This window comes from Arachis stenosperma, chromosome 3, assembly GCF_014773155.1.
Source record: "Arachis stenosperma cultivar V10309 chromosome 3, arast.V10309.gnm1.PFL2, whole genome shotgun sequence".
Taxonomy (NCBI): domain Eukaryota; kingdom Viridiplantae; phylum Streptophyta; class Magnoliopsida; order Fabales; family Fabaceae; genus Arachis; species Arachis stenosperma.
In genome coordinates this window covers 112,999,453-113,011,780 of record NC_080379.1, presented here as the reverse complement: position 1 = coordinate 113,011,780, position 12,328 = coordinate 112,999,453, and the positions used below count along the sequence as shown (strand labels likewise).

General features: G+C 34.0%; 1 protein-coding gene across 2 annotated transcripts; it reads left to right on the top strand.

The window, feature by feature from the left end:
- Positions 1-1,983: 1,983 nt before the first annotated feature.
- Positions 1,984-8,957, top strand: LOC130969103 (DExH-box ATP-dependent RNA helicase DExH10). Of its 2 annotated transcripts, none has more exons than XM_057894688.1 (16): positions 1,984-3,136; positions 3,284-3,598; positions 3,697-3,801; positions 3,920-3,988; positions 4,237-4,404; positions 4,492-4,563; positions 4,666-4,782; positions 5,028-5,210; positions 5,313-5,471; positions 6,544-6,633; positions 6,730-6,822; positions 7,145-7,298; positions 7,412-7,560; positions 7,638-7,733; positions 8,048-8,140; positions 8,436-8,957. In XM_057894688.1, the coding sequence occupies exons 1-16, from the start codon at positions 2,135-2,137 to the stop codon at positions 8,544-8,546; spliced, it is 2,976 nt and encodes a 991-aa protein (XP_057750671.1). In that variant the 5' UTR covers positions 1,984-2,134; the 3' UTR covers positions 8,547-8,957. The 2 variants fall into 2 exon arrangements, with proteins under 2 accessions (XP_057750671.1, XP_057750670.1); XM_057894687.1 differs by having other exon boundaries at positions 1,984-3,205.
- The last annotated feature ends 3,371 nt before the right edge of the window (positions 8,958-12,328 follow it).

Sequence of the window (12,328 nt, the reverse complement as noted above, 5' to 3'; positions counted from 1 at the left end):
GAAGAAAATGTGACTTCCTTACCTTACAACGTACTGGGCTTTGTAGAAATCGACGCTGTGGTCGCGTGGCCGCAAACGATACAGCGATCGGAGTTCGGAGTTGGAAGATATGTAAAATTTAGTGGAATGTTAGGTTATTTCTCAAGTTCTTGCCTTCATCAACTTGCTTCAGTGTTCTTGCTGAATGGGGAAAGAAGAAAGGGTGTTCATTAAGTGGGTGTGACTTGTGGGTTGGGCCTTGGGCCCAATACGGGTCCAGTTCGCTCGGTTCGACTTGTTCGATCTAATTTTGGGCCAACTTTTTTAAAATTAGTGTCAAAATTCTTGTTTTAATTAGATCTACTTCATTGAAGTATAAAATTTCATTTTTCAATTTTCCTGAATAAATATTAATTTATTAGTTAATTATTTATTAATTAATCGGGTTTTACATATTACATGTACCCGGTGAAACTTAATTTAACCTCCCGATAGAATACTCTCTCTTGCATGGATATCATTCCATTTCTTCTCTATCATAAATAAATTGATTTGAAAACTCAGCATACGTTAAATTTTGACTTGTTTCAAATTCTTTGTTGGCCTCTATTTATGCTAAGAACATCGAACCTTTTTCTTTCTCTTAATCCATGATTTTTTTAAGATTGTCATCATCTTTAAAGATCATATTTTACTTTCTAGATACATAAAAGGTTAATCTCATCACTAAAGGCCATCTTCGATGAATATCATAAGCCAAAGTTTTCCACACAACCTCCCGTGTAGAGAAATACCCATAATTATAAAATTATTTGATCTCATAATACATTTTTTTAGTATAGCTTATCTTTTATATTTTTAATACTAACATACCAATAATAACATTTTAAATTAAAAGATAGACAAATATTTATTTACGGAAAACAATTTTTTCTCAACAAATTAAAATCCTTCAAGCACAAAAATGTTTAATATTACAAAAATATTTGTAACAAAATAAAGTTAAAATAACAATCTAAATAAAAAATACTAAAATAAATAAATTTAAATTTATAGAATAAAATCTTGAAACAAAGCTAAATAAATAAATTTATATTGAAGTCAATATTAAAATTTCTAGATTTCATTTTACTCATTTAATATGTGTAAGTGTTTATATTAAAAGAACACTAATTACAACTTAAAAAATAACAACAAAAAATATTATACAAACTATATACATATATATTTTATATTTTAAAATTTAAAAATTAAAAATTCATAAAATTTTTAACACAATTTTCTAATGACAACACCTAAGCAAATAAACTCACAGACTCAACGTATGAGCACCATGTCAGGATAAGAGCTTCCTATTTGTATTACTATAATCTATAATCTATAATCTATAATCTATAAAGATAAAGATAAAGATAAAGATAAAGATAAAAGCTCCCCATTTGTATTACTATAAAGATTACTATATAAAGATAAAAATAAAGATAAAAATAAAGATAATTTATAAATAAAATTTTAAAAATTTAAAAGAATAATATACAAATAAATTAAAAATTAAAAAATAACAACCTAAATAAATAACTTAAAATTTAAAAAATAATAACCTAAATAAATAATAATTTATAATTTATAAAAATTTTTAGTGATAATATCTATGCAAATAATTATTTTAATAATATTAAAATCTAAATATTTAATAACTTAAAAAAGTATAATTTAAAATTAAAAAAGTAACCATTTAAGCAAATAAATTTTTAAATTTAATGTATGAATGTTATGTTAGCATAAAAGCTCTTTGTTTATATGATTATAAAGATGGTTATAAACATAAAGATTATAAAGATAAAAGATAAAATTTATTATAAAAATATAGATAAAGATAAAAATAAACATAAAGATTTGAAAGGTATGTGGGGAAGATGTAGGTTTGGGCCTGAGGACGCAATGAAGGAAGCATAGGCAAGGAGGAAAACTATATGTAGGGTTCTTCCATGACCCAAAAAAAAACGTATAGGGTTTTCCGTACACCCAAAAGAAAAAAAGTTATTTCCATTTCGGCTTCGAAGTCAAAATTCTAACGTCCGAATCCCAATTAGGGTTTCTGGTTGTCCGAAACCGTTGCAGGTAGCAGCAGCTAAGCACTGAACTGAGCTAAACAATGGAGGAACTGAAGGAATCTCCAACACTGGGAAAACGGAAGGAACCTGAATACGATTCACAATCAGAACGCACCACCGAAATCTCAACCCAAACCAAAACACCAGAACCCCAGAAACCAACTCCGAAGAAGCCTCGAAGCTCAGCACGAACCTGCGTCCACGAAGTCGCTGTTCCCAGCGGTTACAACTCCACCAAGGACGAATCCCTCCATGGCACACTCTCCAACCCTGTCTATAATGGTCCCATGGCCAAAACCTACCCTTTCACCCTCGACCCCTTCCAGAGTGTCTCTGTTGCGTGCCTCGAGCGCAATGAGTCAGTGCTTGTCTCCGCCCACACCTCCGCTGGAAAAACCGCCGTCGCCGAATACGCCATTGCAATGTCGTTCAGGGACAAGCAGAGAGTCATCTACACTTCGCCCCTGAAGGCTCTCAGCAACCAGAAGTACCGGGAGCTCTATCAGGAGTTCAAAGATGTTGGCCTTATGACCGGTGATGTTACCCTTTCGCCTAACGCCACTTGCCTTGTAATGACTACTGAGATTCTTAGGGGTATGCTTTACAGGGGCTCTGAGGTTTTGAAGGAAGTTGCTTGGGTTATCTTTGATGAGATTCATTATATGAAGGATCGTGAGAGGGGTGTTGTTTGGGAAGAGAGTATAATCTTTTTGCCGCCCGCTATTAAGATGGTTTTTTTGTCTGCAACTATGTCGAATGCAACCGAGTTTGCAGAGTGGATTTGTAATATTCACAAGCAGCCTTGCCATGTTGTGTACACTGACTTTAGGCCTACTCCTTTGCAGCACTATGTTTTCCCCGTGGGGGGCAGTGGATTGTATTTGGTTGTTGATGAAAATGAGCAGTTCAGGGAGGAGAATTTCTTGAAGCTGCAGGATACTTTTTCAAAGCAGAAAGTGGTCGACAGAGGCAGGGGTGCTAAATCCAATGGCAAACATGGAAAAGGAGGTTCTGGCGGGTCAGACATATACAAGATTGTCAAGGTCAGTTGTCCTTCTTTGTATTATTGCCGGGCTCATCTTGTTGTTTACATGCAAAGCCGATATAAAAAGGTATTTAATAGAATTTTTTAGTGGATGGACATAGTATGCTTACGAAGAATTTCATTGTTAGTTGATATTTTTTTTCAGATGATAATGGAACGGAAATTCCAACCTGTTATCATATTTAGCTTCAGCAGAAGAGAGTGTGAACAGCATGCAATGTCGATGTCTAAGCTTGACTTCAATACCCAAGAGGAGAAGGACACAGTGGAAGATGTTTTTCGCAGTGCAGTGCTCTGTTTGAATGAAGATGACAGGAGCTTACCGGCAATTGAGTTGATGTTGCCACTCCTTCAGCGAGGGATTGCTGTCCATCATTCTGGCCTTCTTCCTGTCATCAAAGAATTGGTTGAGCTTCTCTTCCAGGAAGGCCTTGTAAAGGCCCTCTTTGCTACTGAGACAGTGAGATTTTTTCCAGATTCCAGCTTCTATTGTGTACTATTATTTTGTAAAAGATTTACTTTTGAAAGGACAGGAGTCTTAGATATACTTTTCTACAGTTTGCAATGGGTTTGAATATGCCAGCAAAAACTGTTGTGTTCACTGCCGTTAAAAAGTGGGATGGTGATAGTCACCGATATATTGGATCCGGTGAATATATACAGGTGAGTGATATATTATTATTTTATTCTTGTATTTCTGGGCTCTTGTGGTGGAGGTGTGGTTTGGGTTGTTTATCCATGCTATGAAGACATTATCATACAATTCATTTGGTACAATTAGATGAGTGGAAGAGCTGGGCGTCGTGGCAAGGATGAGCGCGGAATTTGTATCATAATGATTGATGAGCAAGTAAGTCTACTTGTCACTGTTTTCTGTATTTTGTTAGTTTGTGTCTTTATGTCTTTTCGTTGTCTGCAATTGGAACACTATCTTTCCAATAACCTTGTGAACCCTTCATTCTTTGTTTAGTTTTGAGCTGTTTATGTACATGTATGTTTGAATCACAGTCTCTAGTTTTACTGTGGACAGGAATCTTGATAACCTGCCAAATGGTTTTACGTTATTGAATTTTATATGTATCCAATTATTTTGTGCAGATGGAAATGAATAACCTCAAGGAAATGGTTTTGGGTAAACCTGCGCCTTTAGTTAGTACTTTCAGGTTAAGCTACTACTCAATTTTAAATTTGATGAGCCGTGCTGAAGGCCAGTTCACCGCAGAACACGTGATAAAAAATTCATTTCATCAATTTCAATATGAAAAGGTTTCTACTGAACCATTTTATTTAAACATCACATCAGCATTTTATTCACTATGATCGATTATTTATGGACTCTTAGCTCCTTTTCAGGCCTTACCTGGTATAGGGAAAAGGGTGTCAAAGCTAGAGGAAGAAGTAGCTTTGCTTGATGCTTCAGGGGAGGTAATCTTTGTTTGAATGTGTTCAGCTTTGTTTTCTTAATTATGTGTTGTCTTTTATTAGTATATCGATTGATTTATTATATATTATATATAATTTATGTAGGCTGAAGTATCTGAATATCATAAGCTGAAACTGGAAATTGCACAGCTTGAAAAGAAGATGATGGCACAAATAATAAGACCTGAAATGATTCTTTATTTTCTTGTCCCTGGTCGATTGGTAAGTGATATTTAGCATTAGTTTGAAATGAGTTCGTATTCTTGTATTCTCTCAGTAATTTTTAGCATCAGTGTGGAACTGAATTTATGGCATTTTGTTTGTTTCTTTTTCCATTAAGTCCCTGTCTCTGCTTTTTTTTTTATATATATAATAAAAAGAACATTTGATCATTCATCTGTTCACTATATATTCTGTTGCTTCTCCATATATCATATTTTACTGATATGGATTTTCTAACTTTGCAGATCAGAGTGAGAGAAGGTGGAACTGATTGGGGCTGGGGTGTTGTTGTCAATGTTGTTAAGAAACCTGCTGGTGGTGGTTATATAGTTGATACTTTGCTTCATTGTTCACCTAGTTCAAATGAAAATAGCTCACGGCCAAAGCCATGTCCGCCTCGCCCTGGAGAGAAAGGTGAAATGCATGTGGTAAGTTTGTGTTTTAAACAATTATGTCATTGTTTTGAAATGTCATAATCTGTATCAAACAAATGTTATGTATCTGAAAAAGTTGTGTTAATTTTGCTATAGGTCCCTGTTCAATTACCATTAATTGCTGCTCTTAGTAAATTGAGGGTCTCCATACCTCCTGACCTTCGGCCCTTGGAAGCAAGGCAGAGCATATTGCTTGCTGTACAGGAGCTGGGCAACCGTTTTCCTCAAGGTCTTCCAAAGCTTAACCCTGTGAAGGTAATTATTCTCCTTACTCATTGCTCAACTATCTGGAATTGTTGATTTCATCGTTTCATCTCTATCAAAAAGAACGAGGGTAAATAATGGTGCATTTGGATTAAGAAAACATTTATGTTTTCATTTCTAAAAACACTATTCATTTTCAAATTTTCAATTTTAGAGAACATGATTGATTTGCTTCTATCTTTTGTTTTCAAAGAATGAAAATATTAAAAACATGTTTGGTTTCTTAGTTTTCAAGAAGCAAAAGTGCTTGACGTATTACCTTTTATTAGATTAAAAATATAATTATTTAACATACAATACCATTCCCCCTTTCCCAATTCCAGCCTCCCCCTTGGCATCAACTCTTGATCTTCGTATACGTTCACATCACAAAAATCATTTCTCTTATTTTTTATTTTTTATAATTCCAAACTGGAACAAAAACCATTCCACCTTCCCTCACCCAGTGGATTTTCTCCTTTCACTGCCCCCCGCTGCTGCCATCGTCCTCAACCACCATGTTGCTTCCATCTCCCTTTCACCACCACACCTTCAACGAGCACCTACCTCTGCCGTCAGCTTCTTGGATAAATTTTTCAAAGGAGGGGTGTTGAATTGCTAGTAAATTAAGTGTTTTTTGTATTATTAAAACTTGTTTCTTATGGGATGGTGGTTATTGTGCTGTTCTTTGTACTAACTACTAGCCGAGCTGGATAGAAAGAAAAAAGAAATATTAAGAAAAAGGTTCCCAGAGGCATGTAGAGTACCAATGTTTTCTCTTATCTTTTCTTTTAGTCGAAGTTGTATTATCAATGTTACTGAAGTCATCTGTTTCCTTGGTAAGGAATTGAACTTGAACGCCGAAATTACAATTTTAAAATTTGCTACACTGCCACACGTTTTCTAAATGAAAATGTTTCCACTCTTCGCATTGGATAACTAAAACATTGAGTGGCTTCGTGTATCTTTTTTCTATTCTTGTTTTTCATATTTGAACTTAATTACTTAACTTTCTTGTTCTCATGTTATTGACTGAGGTTCTTCTAGCATGTGATTTTGGAGCTTGGTTAATGTTAATTTTCAGGACATGGACATACGTGATTCTGTGATAGTTGAGCTTGTAACTCAAATCGAGGAACTTGAGAAAAAATTATTTTCTCATCCTATGCATAAGGTTCGTTAATGAGAGTTCTATGGTCCTCATTATTATATTTATTATGTGTCTGAAGTTCTTTAGTTTGATCTTTCTTGATGTTTTGCTGTAAGTTAGCACCAAGATGTGGATCAAATTAAGTGCTTTCAGAGGAAAGCAGAAGTAAATCATGAAATTCAGCAACTGAAGACGAAAATGCGTGATTCTCAGGTACTGAGTTTGCTGACTTATTTCTAGGCTATGTATTTATTTTGATCATGTTTGGGAGGTTTGGAACTAGATAGCAATCAAGTCTGTAGATGCTATGGATTCATATACATGCTGATGTAGTTACACCTTGTTAATTGCCAATTAACAGTTGAAGGTTATGTTTGTTTTTATATTTCTATAATCAAGTTCACGGTGCTCTATGGTGGACTATGGATAATTGTGCTCCTTTATTTCTTGCCTGAACTTTGTTGCATGTTCGTTTCTGTGTTGGGAGTTTTGACTGATTTTCTAGTTACTGAAATAAAAATTTATTCATTTTTAGCTACAAAAATTTCGTGAAGAATTAAAGAATCGCTCACGGGTCTTGAAGAAGCTTGGTCACATTGATGCTGATGGTGTAGTTCAGTTGAAGGGACGGGCAGCCTGCTTGATTGACACGGGCGATGAACTCCTTGTCACTGAATTAATGTTTAATGGTGAACCAATATATAAATTACTTTAGGCCATAATAGTTCCCTTCTCTCTGCAGTTCATTATGGTACATAATCTAATTTGCCTTTTCGTTTGTTCATTTTGCCTTCTTGTTTAGGTACCTTTAATGATCTTGACCATCATCAAGTTGCTGCCCTTGCAAGTTGTTTTATACCAGGAGATAAATCAACTGAGCAGATACAACTGAGAACTGAGCTTGCTAGACCTCTTCAACAGCTTCAAGATAGTGCAAGAAGGATAGCAGAGGTTTTACAATTTGGCATATTTTTTTCCTTAAAGAGTTTATGAATCTAAGTATAAACAGTATCACTTTTTTGTCACAGATACAACATGAATGCAAATTGGATATAAATGTGAATGAGTACGTAGAGTCAACAGTGAGGCCATACTTGATGGATGTAATATACTCTTGGTCAAAGGTTAGTTATACACACTTTCAGCTATATTGAGAATTTGTTATTTTATTTTCTGTTTCCTTGATTTGGCTGACTAGTTTAGAAGTAGAAACTGCATTACTGCTTGTTTGAAAAATGCTGGATTAAGTAATATTTGTTGTACATTTTTTTGGGTATATTCATAGTTAGGAATGGGTGGTTATGAACCGTTGTTTGTCAGCTTTTTGCTTTAGGGATTGGAAAAATAAAGTAAGGAACAGAAACAAGAGAAGGGAATTTCTTGCTTGTTATAAAGTTATACTAATCTATTGTCTTTCCATTTGAATTTTTCTCTCAAGGGTGCAAATTTTGCGGATGTTATACAAATGACTGACGTCTTTGAGGGAAGTATCATCAGGAGTGCTAGAAGGCTTGATGAGTTTTTGAATCAGGTGAATTGTCATTCCTCTTGCAAATAATAATTGTGTGGCTTCAATGTATAAGTTGATTTAATAACAATGGGTAATGTAAACTAACCATAAGGGACGTCAGGGTAATTTGCCTAACAAAATATTCAGAACTTGCTTACCGAGGCTTATACAATAAATGCTCAACATAATGAGGTTATGAATGTGAATTGATTGTTTATCGCTATTAATCATGGTTTGATTCGATGTTGGAACCAAAGGTGAACAATATAATGAAATTATAAATTTTGTATGATCTGACAATCCTGCCTCCTTCCAGTTGCGTGCTGCTGCTAATGCAGTTGGGGAGGTCGATTTGGAGAAGAAATTTACAGCAGCAGGTGAAAGCCTTCGACGAGGAATTATGTTTGCAAATTCTCTGTACCTATGATTTGTCGCCTGCAGAGTTCATTGGCTCCATTCCTTAATTATGGCCGCTACAGTTTTTGGGTTGCATTCCATTTTTCTGGGTGCACTAATCTTTTCCTTGTAAATATGCAATTCTTAATTCACATCATATACAGTCACCATTAGTGAAGGGAAGTGATTGTAGAATCAGAAAATTCCCGTCAGTAGAAGTCCTAGTGTGGGATCATGTAGGGTTATGAAATTTTGTATCTACTTAGAAGGTTCAGATTGGTAGCATATTTCACCCGTCAGAAGCTTGTAGCGGAGAAGAATACGAGATTCAATCATTAACTTGCAGAGGACTGAGGGGAGTCATGTTGACTTGTAATTTTTGAGAATTTTTAGAAAGAAATTTTGGATTTACTGTAAGTTGTATGCCATGCTCCTTCATTTTCATTTGATCTAAGGTTATGGTTTGGCTTAGAAAAACAGAGAAACTGGAAAAGATGAAGACTGAAGACCTTGATTCTGTTTTCTTTTTTCTTTCTTTTTTGTTTAAAACTTTGATTTAAAACTGTGAAATCTTTTCTTCGATGAAAAATTTGGAGAAAGGAAAAATCTATATATTCCGTGTCTCCATCAACAGCCAAGTCTAAAATTAGCCCGTTCAGGTATGAGATCTTGCTGATCACAGTAGAAGCTAGGTTAGGTGATTGGGAGCACGAGAAGTCGGAATGGCGAGCTAGTGAGAGAGAAGGGGAGTGAAAGGGCTGTGATGAGGATGGAGAGGCAGATGTAGCCAGTGAGTAAGAGAGGGAGAAGGCTACTGAGAAGGAGAGAGATCTGCAATGACAATATGGAGGGGTGGAGATGGCAGCGGCGGCGTCTTAGTTCTGATCAGTGTCTTCCTTCTTCTCAAAAGGATTCTGAGAGAGAAATAGTTGGTGGAAAAAAAAATGAAAAGGATATTTTTATCCGTACAAAATAGTGTCATTAGTGAATTTGGGTGTGTGCATAGCTTCACCCATTTTGTAAAATCACTCAATTTGGGTTTTGGGGAATAAGATTAGTAAATTTTAGAGGGGTTTTTTCCCTCTAATAATATGTATCTTTGTGTTTAATTTATTAGGAGTTTTACTATTGGTTGAATTTATGTTTTCGGTGATGTTCGCATTAGTTTATTCCATGATAAGAATGGGCAAATATTAAAATAGTGCGGTTTCTTTTGGTAAAAAATATATATAACTTTTTTAAGAATTTAAAATAAAATGGTTAGCCTATATGAAATTTTTTTGCAACATTTGTAAAAATTTATAAAATAATAAAGTGATATTATTAAAATAGAAGTTACAATATATACTTATTAATTTTAATCATTTATATAAAATTTAATAAAATAATTGTTAATATTTGTGTTGAGTCAAGATTTGTTTTGGTACTCTATGATGACAAATATAATTGATTATTTTCTATTATAACTAACCATTATGATGAGCAACGTAATAATCAATTAAAGATGACCAATCAAACAAGTTAGAATTGTGCAAAACAACAAATTTAATGAGATATCATTAAGAAGATATCAAGCTAAGTTTAAAAAGATGCCAAAATTAAGATAGCAAGATATACGCTCCAAGAATCACGTTCTTGAGTAATTGGACAGCTGCTGCACTTTACAATCAAACTAAACAAGAAAAGGATTCTCATTCAAAGCCAACGGCTAAGAGTATTGAAGTGTGTAACGGCTAATAGATGAAAAAGGAAAAGTATTCCAATATTGAAGAGGAGACATCAAGTTTTATAAAAGGATTGATCCAAAGAAGAAGCGAGCCATTGGAACATAATCTGATCTGATATACATTGCTCTTATTTCTTGTTTATTGAGTGTGTTATTATTTCTCTTTAGTTTAGATTCAAGTTTACTTTGAAAAATTCAAAAGGCTAAGAGAGTAGTGCATACAAAAGCCGTTTTAATAATTTTGTTTGAGTGTTTTGAGTTCAAAAAGTGTGTTGGTTTAGAGTTTACTTGGTTCCTCTTAACTAGGTTGGATGAACACCGAGGTGAGTTAATAAGCTTGGGACAGCTTAGGTAAAGTTACAAGAGTGTCAGTCTCTTGGAATTGGTGTTTGTAATCCAAATTGATTATAATAAAAATTCTACCATTGTTGGTTGAACTAGGATATATTGTGGTCTCACTCTTCTCCTTTTCGATTTTCTACAATTTTAAATTTGGTCTGTTCTACACTACAGGACGAGACAAAATTAAAAATAATATCCCAAATTCAATGTTCTACACAATTTGTTTTATTAAGCTTTAAAAGTGGTTCTTTGATTTTGTTTAGTTAATTAAAAAAATTGTAAAAAGAGTTAAGTAAAGAGAGTGTAAGATATGAATGTTTATGGGTATGGGTAATTCGATTATCAGACCAAAACCAACTTGATTATATTGGTTTTGTATCCAACAGATAATCGGGTGCAATCGGATTGGACCTATCAAACTCGACCTTAATTGGTTCAGGTATTAGTTGGTGTTTTCAAAAAGTATTATTAAAATTAAAGTAATATTCTTTTATTGTTAAATAATGCTTTTAAAAAGTATTGCTTAAAAAAAGTATTACCAAAACATGAAAAATACAATTTTAATTTTAACAAAACTTGCATAGTCACTGTAACATACCCTAGATAAGAATAAATTCCTATAGTGATCCTTGAGATTCACGCAATTATCTGATTTGGTCATCGAAATTTCAATTTCACTATAATGGTCCCCCCAGATAGAATTCCAGGCACCATAATGGTCGTTGGTGTCCTTTCCAGTGCTAACTCAGCATCGGAGTGCTGATGAGGTCATCTTTTGCCATGCTGGATAGTTCAAATGGCTAAGTGATGTGGATTGATAAATCCACATTTTATGGTATTTATTTGCTTTAATTGGGTGAACTTTATTGACTTCTCTTGTATTTAATCACTAAAATAGCATGGTTTTATGGATTCTTCCTAAATTCTGTCTAAAAGTGAAAACATGCTTTTTAGGTCCTTAATTTGCTAATTTTAATTCACTTTAATTCCATTCAATGCCTTGATGTGTCAGATGAAGTGATTTTATGTTTACAAGGCAATTATGGATTGAAGGAGTGAGGAGAAAGCATACAAAAGTGAACAATTTATGAAGAAATGAAGTTTAGAGTATTTTACGACCATGCGTATGTACAATCATTCATGTCTACACACGATTGCAATATTTCACGACCATGCGTATGCACAAGAATTTATGCGTACGCACGTTTGCGATTCTATACAACCATGCGCATGCATGGTCAGGCATGCGTATATACGAATGCAATCACCTGACTTACTTAAGAAAAATGTACCTGGCGATTTCTGGACCTTTTCAAGCCCAATTCCAACTCGTTTCTAACGTATTTGATGCCAAATTCAAGAAGGATTAAGGGGATAGCAATTAAGTTTAGTTAGAAACATGTTTTAGGTTATATTCTAGAGAGAAAAGCTATCTCTTCTCTTTAGAATCAAGGTAGATTTAGTTAATTTTCTCCTAGATTTAGGTTTGGATCTTGTCTTAATTTAGTTTTTCTTGCACTTTCTTGCTCTCTCTTAGTTTACATGTTATTCCTTTTATTTTGTCACTTTTATGTTTATAAACTCTTGTTAATTTTGATTTCTATTAATGCAATTTATGTTTTCATGTTATTGTTGCTTCTTTTAGTGATTGTTATTGTTATCTTGCATTTGGTAGACATAGATTTTATTATTGCAATTTTACTATGCTTTTATTTTATGCCCTCCAAGTATTTGATAAAATGCTT

Bases quoted from the DNA above. Each gene is read 5' to 3' on its own strand.
- LOC130969103 (XM_057894687.1), top strand. From the start codon at position 2,135: ATGGAGGAACTGAAGGAATCTCCAACACTGGGAAAACGGAAGGAACCT. The intron at 3,599-3,696 runs GTGAGATTTTTT...ACTTTTCTACAG, and splicing joins CCCTCTTTGCTACTGAGACA to TTTGCAATGGGTTTGAATAT. The intron at 7,561-7,637 runs GTTTTACAATTT...TTTTTGTCACAG, and splicing joins GTGCAAGAAGGATAGCAGAG to ATACAACATGAATGCAAATT.